Source organism: Siniperca chuatsi, linkage group LG13, assembly GCF_020085105.1.
Source record: "Siniperca chuatsi isolate FFG_IHB_CAS linkage group LG13, ASM2008510v1, whole genome shotgun sequence".
Classification (NCBI taxonomy): domain Eukaryota; kingdom Metazoa; phylum Chordata; class Actinopteri; order Centrarchiformes; family Sinipercidae; genus Siniperca; species Siniperca chuatsi.
Window position 1 is genome coordinate 3,834,148 of NC_058054.1, and position 27,611 is coordinate 3,861,758.

The following is a 27,611-nucleotide window of genomic DNA, read 5'->3' on the forward strand; positions in this document are numbered from 1 at the left end:
CATGATGATGTTAAACAAGTTCACCATCATACTTTAGGGTGTTGTATTAGCATGTTAACATTTGCTAATTAGCGGTAAACAAAGTACAGCTGAGGCTGATGGGAATGTTATTCATTTTGCAGGTATTTGGTCATAAAACAAAATGACCTGATGATGGCGCTACAGGAGTCACCAGGGTTCACCAAAGTCAGTAGGATTTATCCTCGGCCCACCATGGATATCTATACTAAATTTCATCGCAATCCAACAGTTGTTAAGATAATTCTTTCTGGACCAAAGTGGTGGACTGACAGACAGACAGACTGACCAAGAGGCAGACATTGCCATTCCTAAAAATGTAAACGTAACTTAACATATTCTATAATTTTTCAGTGATTAATGAATAAAAGGACAAACAAACAAATAAGTGTGAACAATCTGCAGACAAAATAAGTTGAGTAAGAAGAAAGGAGAGATTTTTAAAGAGCGAGTAGAAAGAGTCAGGAGGGGGAATCCAACCATCCAGACTCCCCAGAGGAAACAGCAAAGTGAGGTATTTCCCAGACCTATCATATATTCCAGCGCTGGCTGGTTGTCGTTATATGGTCGGATAATCAACTTTTAGCTTTTCTCCTGAGCAGCAGTGATACTCTGAGCCACGCTCAGAGCTCTAATGAAGATAGATAGAGGGTTGAAGTGTGAAGCTTAGATGGATGCTCATAGATCAGCAGCTCTGGAGCGGTCGTAGCTGTCAGTAACAGGGTGGTTGTTATCATCAGTCTTATTGATTGGTATGTAGGGACGTTGTTTTTTCTGTTGGTATGTGTGTTTGTGCAGGCATACATGTGTGTGTATCTGTCTCAGTTGTCCCATCTCACATGGCAGGTTTGATTCAAGAAAAATCTCTTTTTACATTTTTTTGTATTTATTAATGTATTTATTACCAATGCCATGCAAAATTTTTAGCTTATAGCCTTTTATTGTTTTAGTTTTGTGATTAACATTTTTCTTTCCCTATCTACTGTGTGTCTGTTGATCTGGATGCATGCAATTGCCCTTGATTTGAATTGAGAAATTCTTCAGAATTCAACTTTATCTTACTGAATAAGTTTCATTTGAACAGTCTGTACTTTGTGTGTGACACTGCAAAAAAAATATACATAAATCAAGTTTACAAATTGTTTCATAGCTGTCTCAGGAAACTGAAAAAATGCATTGCGGTGAAATAATTGCATTTGTTTCCAATACAAATACAATTTTGTTGAAGGAAGTGGGATTCCTAGACTTCGTGTGTGTGTGTGTCTTGGCTGGTTTATCACTCTGCTTTTTGCTGAGTCAGGCTGGTTTGGTTTTATTGTGTCATAGATCAGAGGTCTGACACTTCGACTGAGTTACTCCAAGTAAACTCAGAGAAGGAGTACGAATCTTGACGCAAATTGCGGCAGTCGGGCACTGAGGGTTTTGAAAGCACCTTAACTGCCTCGGTGAGCTAGGAGTCACAGCCTCTGCCGAACTACGATAACTAGCGGCACGTTGTTTTTAGGACGCCGGCAGGTCTCTCCCCCCCTTCAACTCTCTCACTGTGAGGGCCTCACCTTTTAAAAACCTCTCTCAAAGATCAATGATTTATTTGCAAATACATACAAATAAGCAAAAGTGTATGTATACAAAAACATACAAAATACATAAGAAATATACACAAACTACAAAAGGACAACATTTTGTAGGGTTATTCTGTGGAAAACATACAGGCTATGATTTAAATCTGAATGTTTCTGCTCCAGGAATGGATCCGTCCATGGGCCAGGAGAGGAGAACCCCGGTCACGCCGTCCTCATCCTCCCGCTACCACCGCCGGCGGTCTTCTGGCTCCAGAGACGAACGTTACCGATCAGGTAAGAGTCAGGGTTGCCCTTGATCATAAATCTGTGGGACATTTCGTCTTCATGGTGGCGTCTGTATGTCTGTCTCTCAAACGAAGACTTGTCTTACTCCCACATTTGCCCCACACAGACCAGATGCATCACCATAGAACACAGAGGAGATGTTACCAATGGTGTGTTAATGTCTGACATGCTGGCAAAGAAATATTTGTTAATCACTATGCTAATTAGCTTCATTAGTCACCTCATTAGCATAGTGGGTTATGGGTGATAACTTAAGCAAGACATGATAACATTTTTTAATTTTACTTCACAAGTTCTTCCAATAAAGGTGATGATGTGATTATAATTTGGAGGTCTTTGCTGCATACATTTGCATATCAAAAAGGAAACCTGCTTTTATAACTGCTATAACTCTTTAATACTTTAATACATGGAGTTAATATTAATATCACCCATGTGTTATATGTAGACATAGAAATACTTATGTGCGTGTGTGTGTGTGTATGTATATATATATATCCTGAACGGGGTAATTTCGCAATAATGACCGGCTCGCTGTACATTATCTCGCTTTTTACACGGATACTTACTAAAGAAATCAAAAATTTGACACCAAGTATTGATTTAATTGATTTAAAAATGATTTTAAAACATTTTTTTGCCACAGGACTTCTATGTCTGTCTATGATCAGAACGGCGTCCATAGCAACGGTCTGTTATTCATAGCAGCGATCTGCTCTTCAGAAATAACAGACCGTAGAATCCCGTTATTGACCATTCAGAATCGAGTATTCAACACAGCCGTGTAATAAATCTTCATATATCTCTGAAAAGACGTGGGCATTTACCAGGCAGGGAGGGTGTCGCTATGAAGTTGCATTATGGGAAATGTAGGATCCAGTGTTTTTGGAGCTGTATCTATACTATGGATTAAAAGTCAGGATATCTCGACCACTGCTGCTTCAATTTTGACCATTTTGTTTTTAATCGGTCTCTCGCGAGTCCCCAAACTTAAAGGAGGTGGAATACTAAATCCCTGGTGCACCTTTTTAATTTATGATTTTTGGTTATCAGTGCCTTGTGTTAAACAGGCCAGCAGTAATGTGTTGCAAGAATATTCTGCAACTGGATAATGTAGGTTTTCGGCAAACAATAGCTCTGCTAAACTGTTCTTGAAAAAGGGATTGAACTAGACATCTTGATGTGTTCAAGATAAAGGATGCGAAATTCTGGGGTGTTGAAAAGATTTCCCAACCCCATAGTTGAGGCAGGAAAAGCTACTTTATTTATATATTGAACACTGAACCATACGGGTTAAATAAAGAAATGAATCTATCTTGTTTTCTGTGATGTTTCCTAGGAGGTTTGGTGGTTTCTATGATGTTTTTATGATATATATTTATATATGCTGATATGAATATAGTATAAGCGACGCCCCAAACCTGTCCATCTTATCAGAGACAGCTGTATTTTAAACATCTACCCTGCCACTGCCTCCTCTTAGTCTGATGAAGACATGCTTTATATTGTATCATTAGTAGCTGCACCTTATTAAAAAGCTCTTAGAATAATCGTGTGCTCCAGATCTCATCTTTCCAGATCTTGTCTTAATGGGTACACTCGGTTCCTAGCAAATGAGACTGACTAGAATTTAACTGAGTCCGGGTTGGGTCCCGTTCTTTTGCTGTGGGTTTTGGGTCTGTGTAGTGTCAGTATGTCACATGTCTAAATACCCGAGTGGATCCAAGCGGATTTGCTATCAACTCTGAACGCATGGTTCTTCATAATAATCATCACAGTAGAAAATTTTGTTTTTCTGAGGCGAATGTGATCTTTGACATGCAGGAATAATAGAGGTGTTCTTTGCCCACACGGGAAACAATGGGTTAAAACATAATACTACATCAATTGTTTGGTACTCTTTCATGTAAATAGTTTAAAAAGATGATGGGATGACAGCTGTTGGGTTCACCACATTTTGTATCGGGTCAAATTATCCTTGGTTCAGAATGTACGCAGTACAGCCCGATCGATACTGGATTGTTGAGGCCAATACTGATATCTGATAAAGACGATGTCGGTCGATAGTAATTTTATTTTAACACATAACATTAAGAAACACACTAGACTGATCCTCTCTTTTTAAAGAATTGTGACCAAGATACTTTCTAAGCGGGACATTTCACAGTTGAAAAATCAACTTAAGAGTGGTCTCTGTTGGACAAACTATGTAATGGTGACATTGTTTCTAAATGACCTCAAACCTAATTTGGCATTTCTCTTTCTCATATGTTGGGTTGGCAGATTTATCGGTCTAGCTTATGTCCATTGGTTTCAGAGAGGTTTTCCACGATCTGTTTTGGATCAGATCCAATATTTTGGACCTGTGAACACCTCCACACCTAATCCCAATCCCCTCTGAGGACAGTCATCCTGAGGCGTTATCATGACGTGGTGCCCTGTTTGATATTCTCTGCCTTTGTCTGCAGAATGGGCTGCAGCAAATCCAGTATTTGGCATAGATCTGTGGAAAAAGCTTTTGACAAATCTGTTACAGCTCTTGCAACATGCATTGTTTGGTTTTGTTCCATCTGGTGTCCAGTAAAGATTAATATAGGATTAACTAAGGATTTTAACTTGGGTAAATTCTTTTGAGTGGCATCTCCATACAAAATTAATCTATAAGAATTCACTGTGGTGACATTTGGGGTCAGCAATAAAGATATGCAGTAGACTAAAAAGACAAGAGCCAAGCTGTTTGAAGGTTTGAATTCCTGGGACAGTGGGAAAATCTGACTTACTTTATTACTATGTTCCCACATGCTGTTGGAGAGTTTCAGTTTGTTTGAGTTTAATCTGACAGAAAATGAATTCTGTAAAAAGCTTTTAACCCATTAAATTGAAAAAGAAAAGCTGTGTGAGCACCTTTAAACACCACACACACACGCACTCACTTTCACACACTGCGCAGTCACACTCAGTCAACCATAAGACAATAAACGTGCACTTGAGATTTAAATTACCTCCGTTCCCCTGCACAAGCACACACACAAGCCAAACAAACGTACATCTGTGGGGCCCATTCATTCTGACAAATGTCTTACTCATGTCATTATCGGGCCAACAGCCTGCCGTCTCTGTATCATCAGGCGTTTTGTGTTTGCCTTCTGCCAGCAATGGACACCATTCAAACAAACCCAGCTGTGGCTATATCGCAGCGCTTTATCTCGCTCTTAGAAACACTAATTTGCAAAACGTCTTCGCCAACACTCCCTGAACTTAATCCAGTCGGAAACCACAAGGCCTCATGGAATGGAAAATACAGAGGCCAGCTGACAATCCTGCTGCTGTTTTTCTACTCTGCTCCGCTCTGCTAGTGCTTTAGCTGGATGGACTTTTTGATTTCTCTATTATTTAACACCCTTGCCCAAAGTTTACACTGGACTCCTCAGCAATCAATAGTGCCTGAAAAGTCAACTTCTTTTCTTAGTTATTTGGTCAGCCCTGCTGTGTTTATGGTTAGCAGTGGGGGGAAGAAGTACTCAGACCCTTTACAGTACTTAAGTAAAAGTACCACAATGCAAAAACACTCCATTACAAGTCCTGCAATCAAAATCCTACTGAAGTAGAACTACAGGCGTATTATCAGCTAAATGTACTTAAGTATCAAAAGTTAAAGTATTTGTTCTGCAGATAAATGGCCCCTGTGACTGTTATCATTAGATTGTTATAACATGAACAGTTTAAATGAAACCATCGGAGAGGTTTAGAGGGGAAATCACTCCTTGGTGAAACTAACAACTTCACAAGAGCCTCCAACAAGACACTGTGCTAACTGTAGCTGTCAGATAAACGTAGTGGAGTGAAAAGTGCAATATTTGGAGTAAAAAAAAAATAGCATAAAATGAAATTTTGTAATGTACACATACCTCAGAATTGTACTTAAGTACTACAGTACTTGAGTAAATGTTACTTTCCACCACTGATGGTTAGAAACATATCCAGAGACAGAATGTGTTTCTTTCAAAGGAAATTTATGTTATATTAAATAAGGACTTAGTCACTTGTTCTTTATATACAGAAGTGTGTTTTAGAGCAAACATGATTTTAATTTCTGGCCATTTTATTTTATTAGACCAATATTAAAGGACCACAGCAGTGTGTTTAAAGCCATGTACTAAGTATCAGGGATACAATACATTGATGCTTACAATTTCCAAAAAGTTTTCAAATGTGTATTTCCTACCTCAATGCAACCTCTGGTATTAGTACTGTTTACTACAGTCTGGTACAGTATCAAATTATTATAAAATCAAATGCAGACATGAAGGACTATCAATCTAAAGCAAGTTTTAAGTAGCCGATCTACAAGATCATTTTCTTACTGCACAGAAATGAAAGGAAATCAATGGCTTTCTGGCAGGCAGGGAAAACTCATTCAAAAATATAAGGCACTGTGACATGGCTTGGGATTGGCCAACACTAATATAAAGTATACTGGAAAACTCTCCACTGTGGATTTAGTTAAAATAACAAAAAGGTCCACAACCACATAAAAGTCATGATACTGTAGTTTTCAGTCTTGAGCAAAATGGATCAAGCCTCAGATCAAACAGTGTGAGGGGTTTTGGTTGTGTGATCATTCTCTATAAATTAAAAGGTTCTGAAAGATGAATCTGACCTGACACATTGAAATCTATTGTACGTGTGTCTCCAGATGTGCACACAGAGGCAGTGCAGGCGGCCCTGGCTAAGCACAAAGAGAGGAAGATGGCGGTGCCGATGCCTTCAAAGCGGCGGTCGCTGGTGGTCCAGACCTCAATGGATGCCTACACACCACCAGGTATGGAACTAAACACTCTATTCTCACAGGTCTGCGACAGCAACACAGCCAAAATTATAACCCAATAATTAGTCATGATTATCAAAAGATTACTATTGTGCAATGTTTGTATCACACACAAAAACAACGTTTTGATGTTTGAATGTCTAATTTCCAACTAAAGCTTCTGAATGTGACGAATGCTACAGGGTTCTGTCACATAAGATATATTAAATATGAATATTAAGTCTGGATACTCAACAAAACTAAAAGCTTTAGCTACGTTAGTGGCATCGCAATGTTCATTACACACCAAAAATTAAATTGGTAACACTTTACTTGGATAGTCCGCCTACAGAGAGGTTAGAGTATTTGTCACATTTCAACTGTTTCGCTGTTGTCCGTAGATGTTTAACAGATTATCAATAAATTATATGTGACAATTCATGAACATACTCTAACAGAGATGTTTGTTGTGCCTAAACCTAACCAAACCTTTATTTGTGAAACAGTTGAATTGTTGAATCTCAACTAATAAGCTGTTGAAATGTTACAAATACTCTATAGGTGGACGATCCAAGTAAAGTGTAACCATTAAAATTGTTGGTCGGATGAAAAATGGAGAGACAACTGTCAGGCTCAGCTCTACATTGACAGATGTGACTCATTTTCCTTCAGTTTAAGCGGCTTTAAACCATATTAAGGAGTATTTTTATTTTACTTTTTGACGTGTGCCAAATCTTTAAGTGTCTCTTACAGTAATTATTTAACCATAAAGAGAGAAATAGATCAGTTTGTATGAATTTTAAGCTGGTAAAAGCTGCTGCAGCAGGTGATGTAGCTGCAGTGTTGATGTCCTCCTTGTGTCAGTGAAGTTGACCTGTGATTGAATTGGACGAGCCTTCACTGACTGAAAAGACTGTTTTCTCTGGCAAACCTGGAGACTGATGGGCGCTCTGCTGTGAGGGCCAACTGGAAATAGCAGATCATCACTTTGGACTGTTAATACTGCAAGAAAAGAGAAACTACTTTATTACACTTGCTGTAGTCACTACTTTGGCATGTTAAGCAGATTATGGTTTTGGAAACCATGGGAAGTAGATTTCTGTCATTTCTCTCATCAGTTTGGTCAGCCACGAGTTATAGATGTTGGAAACGCAAAGGTTTAGTGACACAACAGGCAGAGAATTATTCATTCTGGGTGACCCTGATAACAAAAATCATTGTATGTCGTGCTCTTATGAGTTGGGATACTGACTTTACAGCAAAATATTTTTTTTGTTTTATTACATTTGAGTTATACAGCTGTGATGCTTTGAAAACTTACAATATGAAGAGACAATAGATATATTTAAATCCTTTATGAACATCTGTATGGAGATTACCACGGAGTAATGAGAATGTACAAAGTATTTTTGTAAGCCTCAAAAAGTGCATGAAATGAATAACACTAGTTTTATGGAGTTAATTAAAACCATTATACGCTTGTTATCACACACTATAATGATGTTATATCACATTATTTGCCGTGGAAACTAATTTACACTTATTAGATGTAATTTATCTTTATGGTGCCTAACCAGGCCCGCTGTGTCAAACTCAGCACTGACTCACTCAGAGAGGTTAAAAGGCTCTGAAACACAAAAACATATTTTAACTAATATACTGTAACTAATAACTTGCATGTCGGACCGCTCACTTACTCTGCCTGTTTCCTGTCTGTATCTTCACTGTAAAAAACAAACTATCCAGTAAGGAATTCAGTTTTCTTGAAGTTTGTAGACAACTGAACAGTGTGACCGAGTATGAAAGGTCTGAGCCCTTTTGTTACACACCGAGCAACGTGTACACATATTTAATTAATCAAATGTCAAACAGTCATAAACTAACAAAGGGCAGAACCTGCACAAACCAGAACAGCTGCAGAGTTTAACTGCAATTTGCAAAATGTGTTATGCAATGATAATGTATTACAAGAGGATGCATCATGATATACTTGCCCCTACTCCTATAAAAGAGATTTCAGATCAGCTAAACTCAAACTAGTTGAAGGACAGAAACCCTGCAGAGAATTTGCTGAGAGGGAGCCATAATCAATATGGATCAATTTGGAGGTTTTTGATAGCTGTATTGCCCTTGGGCTTTTATTTTCTCCTGACCTGGCAACGCTGCTGTCAGTTAGCATGTATGCAAGTGGCGACAACCCCGAAAATCCCCCTCATTTCCTCTTTCCACATCTATATGATTGCATTTTTGAAGTTAGTGGAGTGTTGAGGGAGTTACACGAATGAAACTGCAGGATTCATTCTTGTAACTCTGCAGTCACATATTTGATCCCTGCTTCTGAGCCAAACCTGCTCCCCTGACCTCTCTGATGAATATTTGGCATATGGAAATGCCTAAGATACTATAGGTATCACTTCTCTTAAAATGTGCACCGGACACATCACACAGTTGATTTCATCCCTGTAGACCTGTGAAGCAGGATCTGTCCGGGGCAGGTGGCGGTGGCAGTCATCCATGTCTTTATGGCGCTGGTGTTGTTTAATGAGGGTGTTAACAAGGCCATTATTTCTCTGGCTGCAGGGTCGAGCTTCACCGAACTAGACGTGATTTAGACTAACGGCACACAGAGGAATTGTACAGCAGCCAAAGATTAGATATGAGGGTATTTTATTGGATCAGTCTGTACAAACACTGCTCCCACGTGATGTTTGACCAATTGTAAGATTTTCTCATGAACACCTGGATGACGTCAAAAGTCCAATGTGACATTTTAGGACATTCTTGTCCTTAGTCGCCCTCCCTCAATCTCACCTTGAGCCAGCCTTTTCTGTCTATCCGTCCATCCATCCTACTCTTCCTCCACCTGTCTTCTATTTTTTATCAGTTCTCATTCTCCTTCCTTCTAATCCTGCTCCATATCAACCAAAACTAGATGGAGATGCATGTGCTCTAATTTACACCACAATGCAATCTAAATATGGGCTATGTTACTAACATTTTATTCAAATATTATTAGCGAATAACCTCAGAAATAGGGTTGGTGTTCAGTAGTATTTTATCAAATCTGAATCAGTATTGAATCAGTTTAGCAAACTTGAATCTTTCCAAATCTCTGATAGTGCAGCTCTGAAGAATTTCCAGTAACAGAAGTTTATATCTTACAGTAATATGTAATATTATGTGATAATGTAAGAACAGAAATTCAAAAATTGACTTAAAAGGAATGAAGGTTATTTATTTGTCATTTTATAACACAGGGTTGCACAATGAAATGTACGTTGTAGCCCCTTCATGCTACACACACATAGAACATATATACAAATATTTACATTTATAATAGAATAGAATTAAATAGATAAAACAATATATACAGTTATGTACATATTTACCTATACACATATACACCCAGAATGTGATGATTCTGTAGGGCATTTTGTGAATTTGCGTCTTGGGGAATGTAAACAGCAGCAACAAGATAGTGTTGATAATATGGTCAGCATTTTAACATCTGGGAAACATTGTCCATCAACTTTGACCACGTTTGAGCACCAAGCATCATTGATGTAAACACAGAGTCCGCCTCCCCTCGTCTTGCGTTCTGTTGGTACAGAACATGGTCTGCCCTTCGAGTGCAATAGCTTGATCCAGGATGTTGTTATGGAGCCAGGTCTCTGTAAAATGTGGGCATAACAGTCTCTGATTTCCCATTGCTGGGTTACCCTGAGTCCCATTTTGTCCATTCCATTTCCCTGCGACCGGATGTTAGCCGGTCATTAGGAGTAGGCTGGGCAGTGGAGCTGCCTTCGGTCCAAGCTGGTTTAGCTAAGCTCTTATCCCAGCTCTCTTCCCTCTCTTCCTGGGGTGGTCACACTGCTTGTGGCGACACTCGTGGTAGGAAGATGTCGTGGGCAGTGATTGTCCACCCACTTTATCCATTATTTCTGTCAAAGATAATATGTGCTTCAGCAATAAAGGCGGGGAAAAAAACAAATTAAAACAAAAATGTAGCAAAGTTTGAAAAAGCTACTGGCCGCTGCATCTGCACGTGCTGCCATCACCATGGAGATAAAGTAAAAGAAGAAGTAAAACTAAAAGTTTTACCAGATTATAGATTTCCCCTTTATCTGTCTGTTTATCCAAATGACTACCTTCGCTAATAAAAATGACAGAGAGGTAAATGATGCACCTGTTATAAGAAACGTGTTACAGCTTAAAAGGATAAGGAGGATAAGGCTGTCATTATTCTGCATTTTCTTATTGTCATCAAATCCCATGAAAAGACCAAAACCAACAACGTGGCATCTCTTAAAACTTTCTGATTTCCTGTCTGTGGCTCTCAGCTCCAAGCCCATTGGTTCCTACTAAAGACAAATCTTTAAAAACACCTTTTATATACTGTATATATATATATATATATATATATATATATATATATATATATATATATATATATTTATTTTTTTTTTTTTTTTTTTTTTTTTTTTTTTTTTTTTTAAAGAGTCAATACTTTCCCGGGCGCTGTAGTTTTTAGCAAACTTTACATATTACTCCTTAACAGGAGTAAATCATGTATTTGTTGGGGACTATTTTCAGCAGTGGATTAATCCACATTTGGCGCTCTAATGAGTATTTGGGGCAGCAGGAAGGTGTGTGTGGGACTGAGTCAGAATAAACTGCAGTGTGTGTGTTCATGGTGATGAAGGAACATGTCACCCAGTGCTACAGCGTGGCTCACTGATGTGTTTTTAATAGCTTTTGGACAACAATGGCGCTCTATGGAACAGAGGAAGAAGATATATCATGCTTTGATACACACAATACCTGTTAGTAGATACATTCATTGTTGGTTTTGGTCTTTTTTCATGATATAGAATATTACCAGACTTATTCTTTAACACATCTGGGTATTTTAGCAATTCAGAATCAAATCTGAAATTGAACTGGCTATCAAAGCGAGCCCTTGTCACATCGCGTCTCTGTTATTTTGTCCACCTCTTGTGCTGTGAGCAGATGTGTTTAAATATTGCTCTTAAATATAACACACACACACATGCAACGATCAACAACCACTAACAGAAATCCTCCATAAGTGTACAAACACATTTTCTACACACACAACACATTCATATGCAGCTTATTTGTGTACTGTGAAGGGACAACACACAGAGTAGTACTGCATGTACACACGCACAATATTTACATCATTTTTCAAAATTATTATTTTTGCCATTTCACACAAAGCAAAGTCACACATGACACACAGAAAGGCACACAATCCATCTTGCAGATTTCGAAAGCACATGTCCTGAGGGAGCGGTAAAAGCAGTAGCACACATACACACATTCGAACACACACACACGGCTGTCTTTCTGCCAGTGAGGTTCATTCGAGGACAGCAGCGTTGCGCGTTGCAGAGCAGCATGCCGTATCATGCAGAGATGACAAGCGAGGCAGGACTCTGATGTGCTCTTTATTGGCTTTTGACTGATTTTTACAGCTGCATTTTCTCAATTTCTCAATACATCATTAAATATATTTCAGCTTTATGAAGTGCTGCTTTGCGTCAGGGACTCGCTCTCTTTTCTCTTTGTATGTTTGCTCCTGTTTATTGCATGAGATTCCCGGGTTGCCCAGCAGCATCTTATTTTCGTCAACATGTTTGTGTTTTGTCACTGGTAGTCTCCACAGGGTCCTGCTGATAACGAGACACAAATTTGCCAATCAAGCATGTCAGCAAAGCACCATGATAGTCAACATGTCGAGACCACGTCCAGTCCCGTGGCATTTTAAACTGCAAATGTCAGCTGTGATCCATGACGAACGAGAAATGTCACCTTTTTAAGTTAACAATGACCAAACAAGGACTTTGATATAAAAAATTACTTTCAACATTTTAAAATTTGTTGAACTTTGCTTTGAAATTCCTAAGAAGATTGTTTGCATTTGGAGCTGGGGATTGTCCTGTTTATATGTTTATTTAGTGAATTGAATTTTTGAATAAAAGAGTCAAATAAAGTCACCTCCATCTACATGCTCCTGGCAGAGTATTGCCTGTGTTGCTTCATGTTAACAGAATACAGCAGAATAAACAGACTCCTTCTCGTTTGGTCATCAAACACTTGTTGTTTCTCAATTTACTTGAGAAAGTCAGCTTTATTTTGGGGGTACTTAAGGTGAGGAACACTGTATTTATTCACTATAATTGTTATGCTTATGGGGTCCTTTGAATGACCCACGTTTACTTCCCTTAATATTTTATAATAACATTAGATCAAATGACATTGTGTGGTGAAAAAGCTTTCACTTTTACTAATGAAACCCACAAAGGATAGTCACTGATTCTGCAGTTTTCCTCTATATAACATTTTAGCATCTTTCAGCTCATTGTTTTGGCTTTACAGCCTGCAATGTTAATGCTGTGGTTTAATCTCACGGCTTTGTTAGTGTCATTTCCAGACACAGCAGACAGCTGTTTTAAGCCAGCAAGCTCTGATAAATCCACTGTACACTACCTGCATAGTGGAGTAGTTTAAGACCCAAATATTTCTCCCAGGAGTTGGTAGAGACCAAATCGGAGCTACAAGGCGGGTGAATATTTGACTTACACAATGTCAACAAAGGCTGCAAAGTGAAAGCAGCGCATTAGCAGAGCAGCAGCAGCTTCAGTCCTCTGTTTCTGTCTACACAGAATGCTTTCAGTCACAGTATTGAGGGTAGGTCACCCGTGCGTTGACCGCACTCACAGCCCAACACAAAATCTGTTGTGCGCGGAAAATGGGAGAAAATAGACTGCAACCCGTATTTTTACGCTTCGGGTTGCAGTTACATGTGTATAGCACAGTAAAACGCGACCTGTGTAGACAGCTGTATTGATTAAAATAGAACAGCATCTGTTCCGTCAAACATGCGTGAGATGAAAAACACGCCTTGAAACGCCTCTTGTGTAGACATGCCTGTATATTCACCCGGCGGCCAGAAACACAACTCCAAATGTCTGCTGGATTATGTAAATGAGATGTTCACCATAACTTTATAAGCTGATAATATGTCAGTGTAGTGTTTACAGCTTGTTACGCTGCATCAAAGTGGCCAAAAAATCTACTTTATGCAATTAAATTATTCTATTGTTAGAAAAACCTTCTTCCACCCTGTTTGATGATTCCATACCAAAGAGTCTGAGGTAGTTTCTTAGTGGGCAAAAAATATCAACAACCCCAATTGGACGGCACATCTTTGATACCTTACCCAGCCAAGTGGTGGTGTTTCTGAGCCATCTTAGCACAGAGCCACACCCTCTGACCACCTTTACCACCATTTTGGTTGATTTTCAGATGTGTGTGGAGACGGCCTGATATGGGGGTGTTTCATTACTCTTTAAATGCAGAAAACAAAATCATTAGCCATTTTAAAAAGCAACCTTATATTGTCACATTACAACAGGGTTCACACGACTAAAACTAGCTGTACACCAAGCAAATGTTGTACTCATCTTCCCATATCAACAGTATGACCTCATTAGTTTTATTTCATTGCAGTGAGCTGTCGCTGTCCACCTAATGAACACGAGTCCAATATTCACTCTCCTTTTAACTCTGATTTGTTTTCACACACACACACACACACACACACACACACACACACACACACACACACAGAGCACCTGTGTGTGTGAGAACTGGGTCAGCTTCTCTTGTTATTCATATCACCACTATCAGTCTAATAATGCCATTGGCATTATGGAAATCACATGCAAAACATGTGCACACACACACACACACACACACACAGACACTTTAGCTTTATAAAACAAACTTTACTCCATTCCCCCCCTGCGGTGACTCTAAACAGATGGGGGCTGAAACCTTTCCAGGCTACAGACAATAGACTGGGACATACATAGCTACTATTTTTCTGTCTGTTTCTAAATATAGGATTGGATTAAAACAGTTTCGATTTGTATTTTTTGACTTATACTAAAAGATCAGTTATTTTTCTACGGTTTAATTAAATCTTTCAGCCTCTTAAAGAAAGTCCACAATTTTTACTTTTGTTATTCAATTCAATTTTATTTATATAGCGCCAATTCATAACAGAAGTTATCTCATTGTACTTTTCCTATAGAGCAGGTCGAGACCGAACTCTTTATATTATTATTTACAGAGACCCAACAAATCCCACCATGAGAAAGCATTTGGCGACAGTGGCAAGAAAAAACTCCCTTTAAGAGGCAGAAACTTTGGACAGAATCAGACTCAGTGGTGGGCGGCCATCCGCCGTTGCCATGTTAGGTTTAGAGAGAGAGAGAGAGAGGTTTAGAGAGAGAGGTTTTGGGGGAGAGGGAGGCACAATGCAAATACTACCTAGAATTTTTAAAATAGTAATAATGTAATTGTAGCGTTAATATTAATAAATTAATAATAATAGGAATGACAGCTATAGGAAGAATAATGTCCAAGAGCCAATAACAACAACTGTAGTAGCAGCTGTCGCGCAGGAACATAGGGGCTGCAGGTGGCCCACAACCACAGATCCAGACTCTGCAGCTCTGGAGGTAGAAATACCTGCTGAAAGCGACAGGAGAGAGGAGAGAAACGAGAAAGCACAGAACTACGGGAGAGAGAAGATGTTGAGTTAGTAACATGCAGTAATGGGATAAAAATGCATACAGATGGAGAGGGAGAGGAGGAGAGAGGAAAGAGGTGCATCATGGGAAGTCTCCCTGCAGTCTAGGCCTATAGCAGCATAACTAAGAGATGGTTCAGGACTCACCCAAGCCAGCCCTAACTATAAGCTTTATCAAAGAGGAAAGTCTTAAGCCTACTCTTAAATGTGGAGATGGTGTCTGCCTCCCGAACCCAAACTGGGATCTGATTCCACAGGAGAGGAGCTTGATAACTGAAGGCTCTGGCTCCCAGTCTACTTTTGGAGACTCTAGGAACCACAAGTAACCCTGCATCCTGGGAACGCAGTGTTCTAGTCAGATAATATGGTATTATGAGCTCTTTAAGATATGATGGTGCCTGACCATTAAGAGCTTTGTAGGTGAAGAGAAGGATTTTATATTCTATTCTGGATTTTACAGGGAGCCAGTGCAGAGAAGCTAGTATTGGAGAAATATGATCTCTTTTCCTAGTTCTTGTCAGTACACGTGTCACAGCATTGTGGTCATTATTGTGGTCTGGAAAGGCTCAATTTATTTATTCTTCTCTTCCACATCCATCGTCATCCATTTTCCTCCTCAGATACCTCTTCAGGCTCAGAGGGCGAGGGTCAGGGCGACGGCGATGAAGAGGAGGGAGGTGACGGCGAAGAAGAGGACGGAGGAGGCGGCGGAGGAACCTCGTCCAGCCGGGAGGGGAGCATCACCATGGAGCACTGGATAAGCAGGGCCATCCACGGCACCTCCTCCACCACCACTACCACCTCCTCCACGGCCTCCTCTTCCTCTTCCTCCACACGTAGCGGGGGAAGCGAGGCAGCCGGCGGCAGGCTGGCTGACGTCCTGGCCCAACACGTCCACATCTCCGCCCATCACCACCTCCGCCACCACCACCGTCATCACCACCACCACAAAACAGGTAAGGATTAGGTTAGGACTGAGCAATGACATGGCAGTCTGGATGTCCCAACTTTAGACACTAAGCATAATCCAGATTCCCTTAGCAATGTCCAGACATTCTTAGCCAAATAGAAACATATTTAGCAAAATACAGACTCTTTCAGCAAAGGCCTGACACCTTGAGCCAGATCCTTTAGTCAGCTCTTGAGATCCTTAGCCATATCCAGTCCCTTAGACAACTTAATTTAGCCAGACATTGACATCCATTCTGGCCAAATACAGACTCAACTGCTTTTTCTTTGGGGTTCTTTTAAGTTTTCTGAAGATTTCACCACATGAAATGTCATATTTAGCTTCTCATTTAGCTCAGTGAAGTGGTTAAAGGTGTTCAGATGTTGTTACAGTTAGAGTGACAGGTGTGCGTTCACACTGAAGGTTGGTGACTGCTGATTGTATATTTGTGAGCACAAGTCATGTGCTTATTGTTAAGGTTTTGTCCTATGGAATCGAAACTACCTCCAACAGGATAAAATGGACAAACAGGAAGGGGTCAATATTTAACAGTAATGTATAAGAGGTCTAAGAGATATGTCAGTAAGTTAGAAAAGGTCTATGTGATCTCTCAGAAAATTAAATCTTAACAACCAGTATAACCATTGCATGGTTGTTAGTTTATAAGTTATAGAAATAGCCCTGATACAACTTTCAAGCTAATTTAAACACAGCTTCAATCCCAAAAGACAAGGAAAGTTTATTTGTAGAACAATTCAAACACTGAGGCAGTTTGAAAGTGTGTTACATAAACTTTTACTTTAAAAGGAATCAAAGGAACAGAAGAATCAAAGACTGAATGAAAGAGAGTGCTTCACATCCGATGATTAGAATTATTTTAAAAGACAACATAAAAGAAAATATACATAAAAAGTGATCTAGCATGACTACTATCTATCCCAAAAGTGGATTCAGAACAAATTAAATTTGTCTGAATTATTCCTTTGGACTTGTGTAGTAGTAGTAAATGTGTAATAATACACTATATTGACTTCTAAGTGCCCATAAACTGATATTTTTAATACCACAGATCACCAGCTGATAAAGTTTTTATATCAGGGAAATCATCCAAGAGGATATTTGGTGAGTTGTGAGTAAAACGTTCCATTAAAGCAGTCTTTCATAGATATATTTGTCGTATTTCCAGCTTCTTAAGAACAGATTATAAACAGTGCACTTAAATTATTTCATCTTTTGCCCAAGACCTAGAATCCTTGTAACGCCCCGCGGAGGTCCCTCAATCCCAGTTTGGGAACAACAAGGCCAAAAAACTGCAGCAGAACTTCAAAGCTTGTCTGATTTGGTCTTTAAATAAAGCAACTACCCTTGAGTTTATTTAGTTGTAGGTAAAATTAGTTGGCTGTTGAGAGGTTTCTAATAAAAGGGTGTGTGGCTGGGAGGGCTGTGTGTGTGTGTGTGTGAGGGGATCAGCATACAGTAAGTGGGTGGGCTTACTGGTTAGTCTTTGAAGTTTAAATGTGTGAACCGGGGCTGTTGGGTGGTAAAGTGTGTTTAGTTGGAGGGTCGTATCCTTGTGTACAGTGTGTAAATGCAGGTTTTACAGTGCTTTTCTTCCTGTATTAACTTTTGTCCGTGTTTGTTATCTGTCCTACTATCTGTCACATGTCTGAAATTACTACAGTACCTCTACTATCACCAAAAACATAATGGTACTTTTTGCTGCTGCTCTATTTTTTCGGATTTTCTATTTTCCTAATTTTATTGAAACTTCCTTGAATCTAATGACCTTGGGCTCTTGAGTCCTGCTGAAATGCTTTTTTAAAAATAGAGATTTAAGAGAGGCTATCTTTTTAACAACGCCTTCTGTAATTTGTCCATTTCTTTCCTCTTCAAAAAAAACCATTGACATTCTTTGTTTTTTCATGCATGTTTCATGGTCTGCACGCTACAGGAGCCGTGAATCAGATGGACATCTGTCATGATGTTCTTTTGTCATAGTGTTATCTCTATGCATCCAACTGGTTTTTGCCAGACCAACGTGAGAAAGTGAAAATTGAATACTTTTCTTACTGAAATGCCACTTAAAGGCCCATCTAGGAACGGGCTTTGGAAAGCAGTAGCTATAAATGCTGTAAAACATTGCATCGGATAATTGTTATGCAATTCTCTATGTATACTGTATCTGTCCCTATCAAATAAACATAAAATGGAATGAAATGAAAATACAATATTTAATATTTTGTCCCTATCCTGTGAAAACCATGCATTTTTAAAACGTCAACTTTTCATGAGCCAAGAAAAACAGCCCTGTTTCAACTTTGTGACAATGTATTTTTCAGATAATCCAGTGGGTTTTTAAATGCTTTATTTAGCCTAATAAGTAGGATGATTCTCTCAACTCATGAAGGAACTCCTTTACTTTTACTAAAATTTTACCAAATTTGGAGATACACGGTTTTCACTGAATAGCATATATTAATAATAATTATTCTATATTAGGACAAGTCATGTTAAGTATTTTAGAAATTCTGTAGAGATGTTTTCCTTTTTAATGTTACCTAGAAATGTCTAACCGCAATAGCAAACCTTTCAATACCAAGAATGGAGAAACAATAAAACCTTGACAATGCATTTAATCAAAGAGAAGCTAATATGGCAGTGCTTGCAATGATCTCATTTATAATCTTATAAAAATAAGATATTTTTCACTCACTCACAGAAAATATAATGTAAAAACACTAGACATATCGTGACAGTTAATGCATGTGATGATTGTGAGATTGCAGTGCATATTTGTCTTACACCTGTTCCCTTTTAAAACTATAGCCTGGAGGATTTTCAGAAAACCACACATGAAAGTGAAAAACTGGCCTGCTGCTCTCACAGAATCCTGTTTGTGCCTTTTCCCACTGTTTGCTGAGGTAGCGTCGTGACTAAATGCTCCGGCGGCGACAGGTTTGTTTTCATGCTGGCGCTGTTGGTATCCAGCTCTGAAGATAATACATGGACAGACACAGAGAGAGCCCCTGCCAGCGCCGCCCAGCCAGCATTCAGCTCCTTCACTGCTCAGATGTGACAGAAGAGAGGTTCTGTGCACACTGTTGGTTAGCTAGTTTGTTTGTTTGGGCCTGTTTCCACTGATTTACCTGTGTCACCATTCCCTGCAGTCTCAAATTAGCCAAGTCAGAAAGATGTTTCCGAGGGAGAAGCTGCTGAAAGTATGGGGCCCCCGGCAGAACGCACTCAGTCTGGTTCAAAGAATGAACTGAGAAAGATGGTGACGATACTGAAAGAAACCCTGTTAGAACTTTTTATTTTAGCGGTCAGAAGTACAATGAACTCTGAATAAATAAACTTAGGTGAAAAGTTAAAAGCAGCTGTCTCTTTGGCATTCACCCATCTACATCTTGAAATGACTTTGTAATTGGCATATATAGCTGGCAATAATAAACCTGAGAGAAAATCCTGGAAGTTCAATCTTGACCTTTGGGGAAGAGTATATATGAGCCCAAAGGTCCACTTAATAGCTTTCGGAGATTTCAGCTGCATCTCATGTCTTCATCAATGAATGAAACTGGCTTCTGGTAGATAGCATTACATTACCTAATGCTGCATTCAGACTACTTAATATCAGTCTAATAATGACTTGTATGACAGACTTGGGGAAAGTTTGGCGCGACCATTGCTTGTTTCATCTTTTGTAGCGTGCCATAGTTGGAGACTTAGCATATAGCATCTGGGACCCTCAAGAAGTCTTGACAAAAAAGACTATCCTGACTAAAGTCATTGACCAGGGGGATGGTTAATGACTTTAGCCAGGCTTCCATCTAAATTTCACTCAATTTTAACCACATTTCCAGAAGATCTGCAAAAGAAAATGTGAATTAATGCGTTTCCATCCACTATCGTTACGCGGATGTTAGGAGTTGGTGCATCGAAATAAACAGTTGGTGGAGCTAATTCTCCAGTTGTGTGCCATTAAACTATTAAACAAGAAGAGTAAGCAACAAGACGACGTAATTAAAAGAGCGGCAGTCAAACCTCAAATGACGGAAAACCATGTTGAAAACGTGATGGAAATATGCTTTGTTCATGTATTAATTCGATCGGTCCACACAGATATGATGTCTGAAGTAACATGCTTCATGAACGTCATGATGCATTCGCTTAGTCTGTTTCCATTGCACTTTTGTTTTTAATTGATACACCAACTTTTCCACCTCAGCCAAGTTTAAACACTTTTTTGCGATGGAAACAAATTTACCTAGTGATTACCTAGTCTGCCACAGTGACCATCTTGAAAGACAAAAGTACCATGTGGTCTGATGTCCGCTGACTCCTGGCCGATGACGGTTTGGATTTTGTGTTCACTAACCAAACAATTCGCACTCGAAGCAGACAAAATCTACTTTTGGTGTTCATTCAGTCTTCTGTCCAGGATCCTGGGCAGCCTCTTTGGTTATAGTTTATAGTTTGGTTCATAAATTTTCTATAGCAAACTCTGATAGTTACAATTTTCCATTACATCACATCATGTTGTTGTACATTTTTCAATTGTCGTAAAGTTTCATAGTCATTGAGTTCATCTTTATCACAGAGGAAATCCTCCACGGTGTGCACACAGCAGTGTGGGTTACAGCTCTGTCTCTCGTTTCCTTGTTCAAGGCCAAAGCAGCCCAGGTCTCCGTTGTTTTCAGTGTGTGTGTGTGTGCATGTAAATACTTAAGGGACATTGTTTTACGTACGGCCTCATTCGAGCCTCGTTTTTCATTCAACTCTTATCAGAACAGCTCTGCCTGCTCGTGCAGATAACTTTTTGTTCCCTATCCCCAATTTGTCCTCACTCCTTTCATCCATCCACATTTCCTGCAGGTTGCAGATCCCTTTTACAGGATCATCGTAGACAATCTGGTTGTTATGGTTGACTTTTGGCCAAGTTTAGGTTCATTAGAGAACACTGAGTTTGTGTCACTGGGTACCTCTTTTGTTTCAGATAACAGCACTAAGTGCTTGTTTGTGCTGCTGCTGTTACTATGTGATTACTGAAAACCCTTTAGAGACATATGCTGCTCTTTTGATGAAAGTTTGATGAAAGTATTTTTAATCTCAATCACCCGCGAGCACTAAAATAAACAAAACTCTGTCTTTTTTTTTTTTTTTAGAACAAATACAGATTCTACATTGCCCCTTGGTATATAAATGTTGAACACTGTGTTGATTTAACTTAAATGTCAGGTTATAGTTTGTGTTTTCACAAAAATAACTAATTATACAGTGTCTCACCATGTGAAGCTGTATTGTAAAAATCCATGTAAATGTATTGGTAAAGCTCACAAAGTTACACCATCTAATTAAGTAAAATTATTTAATGAACCTGAAAATGAGACGAGATTATTTAATATTCAAAATATCACTAACTTTTTCTTCTCTTTCTTTAAATAATCACATAAATGTCCCATAAAATCTCTTTTTCAAGAGACACCTGGGCAAGTATAAAAACATTGTTACAACTATAAATACTAAATAAACTTGAACAGGCTAAGACATCTGTAAATGCTACAAAAGGTTATAAAAATATACAGATAATTTAGAGGTATTCGATTTTTCAAAACTTTCCAAATTAAGTAAAGACAAAAAAAAGAGTGCTATTTTCCAGATCTTTTAAAATTGATTTCAATTCACCAAGAGTAACTGCCTCCACCACATTTTACTACATTTGTTCCAGGATGAGGGGATGATGTATTTAAAAGTTTTTTTTCCTAACTGAGTCAACCAACATCTGTAGAACATCTGTGAGAGTGCAGGCCTTGTTCTGATTTCAACACAGATATGTATAGAGGTGAGGTGAAACCACAGAGATTTAAATATACAGGTTAACCAGTGGATACGTCCACACACATACAGTGACACTTGCAAGCTACAGCGGTGCACATGTTAGCTGCACCCAGTAATAAAACGTAGAGCACATATATTGTATGCAACATCTTGCGTTCCTGAAGAACAGATAATCTAGTAAAGGTATAAAAAGTTGCCGATATCACGTGTTTCCTTCCCTGAAAAGAGGAACAACATAATTTTAACTAAAGCTGTGAAACATGGTTTTCATATGTGAAGACAAATTCTGATCTATAATAATACCAAGTACCTTTTTACATTTTTAGGGTTATGGTACCCCATTTCAATTTCGAATCCCTGGGCAGTTGAGAGTCGGGGGAGGTAAGCTGGTAACTATCTGCCACTGGAAAATAAAAAATTTTTCTTTTTCAAGAAACAGGTACCGTTACTGCCCAGTTTTGCAAGAAGTGTATGTGATGGCATGCGCTCTAAAGTGAGGTTCCTGAATGACATACGACTTGACACCTCTTTTCAAGATTCCCCCTCCCTTCTTGTTCCTCACATGCAGGCCGTTTAACCCACCTCTCCTTGAGGAGGAGGAGGAGGGCAGTGCCATCTGGTATGGTAGAGAATGGAAACTCTGGGCCCCGGCGCTCCGGTAAGTTGAGATCGGAGCATGGCTGGCAGAGAGCCGAGAAGCAGGGTCAGTCTCCTGCCATCCCTTGGCTCAAGGCAGGGATGTCGTATCTTTCCCTCATAATTTTCAGTGACTCTTTCCCTCAGTGTCCTCCGTCATATGCTTGCTGTTCAAGTTGTGCCCCTTGTTGGTTGTTCCCTGCTAATTAAATTTGTGCTTAGCCATGTTGTGAAAGTGCAGAAGAAAATATTTCAATGCTAACCTCACTAGGAATAGCATTGAGCGTTGTTGTAGATGCATGAAAGCAATGTGTTTTTGTTTGGATTAAAACAAAAAGCTGGTGCTTACAGCTTTTTAGAGTGTTTTGAATTGTTGATGAGGAAAATCAACAATGCTTTTAAAGGGACTTAGATAGCAGCTTGTATGAATGAGTCCTCCTCCTTCTCAAGGTTACTCTGTTTGGTGCTGTTTATTGATTTGGCTAATTATGCAGCATGTTTTTAGTTGTTTGCTCAGCCAGAGGCAATCTGCTTTCAAAACGGCTTTTCATCTAAGCCAGAAAGCAGATGGTAGTGGAATGTAGGCTGTCTGCCTGCTTTCTCTTTTTAGTTTTGTGTTAGTCTGTAATTCATGCAGTATTCTTAAAATCTGCTACCTGGAATCACAAATGCTGTATCAAAGAATTTAACCCCTGCTTTTGTCTGGTTAAGAAAGGTCCTCATAAATGTAAACAAAACTGAATAATATGGACTCAGCGAGTAGTATTCCTTCTACATTTCAACCTGAAGACTCCATCAGCCAACTCGATGCTTGGCACAACACTTGGCATGTGAAAAGGCAGCAGCTGACGCTCTCATTTACTGAAGTGACTCCCACCGTTTCTCTTAGATTGCTCGAGAATACAAAGCCATCCGCACTGCAGCGAACAATGAGCATACACTTAAAGAAAAGGCTTAAGACCACGCCTTTAATCAGCCTTCATCTTTGTCAGAAAAAAATATACCCTGAATCCATTAACACCGTCCCCATATTCAATGTAATTAAGGCTGCCGTCTGGACGAGGCCCGTTGGGATTTCGCTGCAGCTTAGCCTCCCTGTCAGTGCAGTATATCTGCCAGGGGAATACTGTATAGTCCCTGAGGAATAACAGTTCAGCAGTTTGAGAGCAACAGACGGTTCCTGGATGCTATTCATCAGGTGTCTGGTAATGCTGATGTGGGACCATCATGAATGAGATGGAAAATTGATTGAGCTTTTTTGATTTGTTGTTTTAGGAATCCTGCCTACTTTCTCTTGAGGTACAGTTTAGGTAAAGTCTGATTTAAAGGCACGGCAAATGTATTTGTATGGCTCTTTCAACAAGAATTCAGTTCAGTCCTTTACATAAGACACAAAAAGGCATTTGGACAAGATATAACACAAGGCAAAGTCCAGTTGTTTAAGGTGATATAAACGTATGTTTTCTGCTCTTGTTAAGATTCCAACAAACCTTGAGTTTGAGTGAAAAACTATTGTATCGTATTGGCCCAAATACAAGACTCTTCTCTAAACCTAACCAGGTTGTTTTTGTGCCTAAACCTAACCAAACCATAGCGTTGTCAAGTCATACGACAGATTTATTTTTCAGCGGTGATTTGTAACGGTTCTGGAAGGCACAGACCAATGATGTCGTCCTGCTGATAGTGGCATCAGATCAAAAATACTTCGATGTGTTTTTTGTCATTTAATTGAGAGGACTTATTGCTTTTCCAACACCTGTTTTTGGAAAAAGACTTTCTGAAGATACTCCTTATAGGAAAGTTTCCTACATATTATTTTAATCTAAATAGAAGATAGCCAACATCCTTGAAGCCTGTCCTCCCATAAAAGTGAATCATGAAATACATCAGCAGAAGATAAATCCCACATTTATGGAGCTTGTCTACCACTCTCACACTCACGCACTCTCCTGTCAGACTATTGTTAGTGATCAGAATGACTTTCTGTAACAGCATTTTACAGACTGTCTTTTTGTCTTTTTTGAGGTCCTCATTAACTGTGGCAGTGGTAACTCTTGGCTGTTTGACAGATGATTTCGTCTCTTTAGTTAATTTCTGCAGTAAAGATGTCAGAAGAAGATTTAGACTCGTATTTCACTCCTCAGGAATATATTTCCTCCAAAACACGTTACACGAATATTCAGAAACGTCCATAGGTTACACTTTGCTAAGTGAACACTTTTAGGGCTGACTAACAGAGACACTGTAAACTGACTGTTAAAAAACTTGCTAGCCTAGCAACAAGGATACAAACAACCCATAATGCAACTCTCCGTAGGAGCTCACATTACACATTACATGTTTTCTCTCCAATCAAAAAGATGGCCTGCTGTTGGGAACACCAACATGATACGACCCCCACTTTTCAAATGTAATTACTCAGAAAAAACTTCTTTTCATCTTACATTTGAACCTATGGTAACTTTATGTGATAGTGATAATATTGGGGATTGGTTGCAGTCCAGACACTGATGTTTCTCTGGCTATTGTTAAGATTCTGGCAGCTTAGCTTCAAATGATACCATTTGTTTCCTCTCAGTCTCTGAGATTAAAGCTGACCTATAAGGAGTGCGTCCTTCGATTTTGGCTCAGGTTCAAACTATTTAAGAGACTGATATGAGTACAGATAAGATTTAATCAGAGGGATGTAGTCAACCCAGCTCCTGACCAAGTCTTTTTCATTTGGGTACTTCAGATCAAACCAGTTTTTGCATTAAAGATGAGAATGGCTAAATGAATGTTTTTCTCTGCTTTGTTATTGGCTCTTATTATTATTGTCATTATTATTCCTATATTGTTCCTTCCTATATTATATTATTCCTAATATTAATATCACCACTACCATTACATTATTACTATTTTCAAATTCTAGGTGGTATTTGCATTGTGCTTCCCTCGCAAACTTCATTGTTTTTACCGTTTATTGCACCAGTTTGACTTTGTTTTAATGTTTAGGGATCATGTGACACTAGACAGACAATACCAAAATGGCGATCAATCAGTTATAGCAATTCACTGAAGATGTAGCAACTTACTGCTAAAGTTTCATAAAGTTATATGGGTTTTATTTTGGTGTTTGTGGTTGACTTTTGACTTTGTTTAAATAACAGGAAGTCTTTACTACAACATTTTAATTTATTCCGTTGATGTTACTGAATGTGTGAAATAGCCTTGAGAAGTCGAGGTATTTCTTCAGCAACGCAAAAGACGATGGTATCCTATATATAAAAATAATTTAAAAATCATAAAACAGAACTGTTTACATGAGTTACATACACAGATACAAAAAGAGTGGTGCCAAAATATTTTCTACATTGTGGCACTAATGTGTCATTCTTTAAGCAAACCCCTGATGTACTGCAGGTTCTTTCTACAGTATTGTACATCTCAATTGTGACTAAAGGGGGGGTCTCTCTTTGAGCTGGAGCTGCTCCACATATGGTGAATAACAGAACAACTGTTGGGTCACTGTGACAGCAGCCAGTGTTTTTTTTTACTGGGATATGGGCACATTTTCACAGCTGGAAGTCCCACATTAAAAACCTGAATGAAATATCTCAAAGAAAAATTCTATCAATTCGTGGAGACAGTCACTGATGCCACATTGAACCGTTTCCAAAAAGTCGTCCAAATAGCTCTGATTTCCTGCTTAGTGTTTGTAGATATTTACTTTACTGTCCAATATCACTGGATTCGGATGATGTAAAGTCTGTTTTAGTGTACAGTTTTCAATTAAATAAGGTAAACATTCTATGAAAGATTTGAGGATAAGACTACATGCCAAAATGAGAAAATGTTTCATGTTATGACGTATCAGGAAAAATCCCTGCACCTGTCTCTGTGTGGTTTGATCCACACCAAAGTTTGAATGACAGCGTTCACACCAGTTGAAACAAAGCAAATGACCTCCCACTTTGTTTAACCTGTACTAGTCCAGTCCGTCTCATTAAGATAGCCCAAGCTACACAAGCTCCAATACAGTATGACAACATCGTACAACATCCTTTGACTCTTGATTTGGAAGGAAAAACTTGAACATGAAAAGCACCCTAAAACTACTTGATTAAATTGACAAAACAATTTCACCACAAGGTCCATTGAGTAGCTGTTCTGGAGCTTTCAGTTGTATAACACGATCTCCATCTGCAGATGAATTTTGCCCATATGTCATAGAACTGTAGAAATTTCAGCGCTTTAGGGACGTCTTGTCCATTCTGACTTAAAAGTTGAGACTGAAAATTCATTCTAGACCTTGGTTAAGAATGAACTTTTAGTCTGTACTTGATTACATTTCGGAAAATACCTCCTTCTTGGTTAACGTTGACATTTAGTAGGAAATGGGATGCAAACCGCTGTCTCCAGTATCAAAGTCACACACTCACTGTACTGTGAGCCCCCTGCCCCAACTTCTCCCTGCAACTTTTTTCGGTGGTATAACAATGTCACACTACTAAGTACATTTCTCCATCCATCCATCCATCCATCCATCTAAGTACATTTCTAATAAACGGAAACGTGTTTTTTCAATAAATGACCAATGCTGACATTTTTCTGGAGATTACAGTCATTATTTGCACGCATGTCAAGAAAATGTTGCTTTATTTGCTGACTCACTTATCCACAGAAACACTTCACCAAGAGTTATGGCAGGTGGTAGAGACATTTGCCCTTGCAGGTCTTGTGACCTTTCAGCCACAGTATCTTTAACCATCAAGTCACCTTTAAACCCTCCTTGACCCACGTGGGGAGATGGAAGTGTCCCGTCCCTGAATCAGCTCCCTCAGCCGGCCTGATTGGTATTCCAGCAGTGAAGGAGGCATTCATTATCATCATCTA

General features: G+C 39.0%; 1 protein-coding gene across 5 annotated transcripts in view; it reads left to right on the top strand.

The window, feature by feature from the left end:
* Window positions 1–27,611, top strand: part of dip2ca (disco-interacting protein 2 homolog Ca) — a 234,798-nt gene that overhangs the window by 128,572 nt on the left and 78,615 nt on the right. For 4 of the 5 annotated variants that reach the window (XM_044219310.1, XM_044219314.1, XM_044219313.1 and 1 more), the window contains 4 exons: window positions 1,764–1,874; window positions 6,583–6,708; window positions 15,937–16,272; window positions 22,669–22,758. In XM_044219310.1, the coding sequence (XP_044075245.1) occupies window positions 1,764–1,874; window positions 6,583–6,708; window positions 15,937–16,272; window positions 22,669–22,758 (663 nt within the window). The remainder of the gene's footprint in view (window positions 1–1,763; window positions 1,875–6,582; window positions 6,709–15,936; window positions 16,273–22,668; window positions 22,759–27,611) is intronic. The other variant, XM_044219312.1, reaches the window with a different exon arrangement.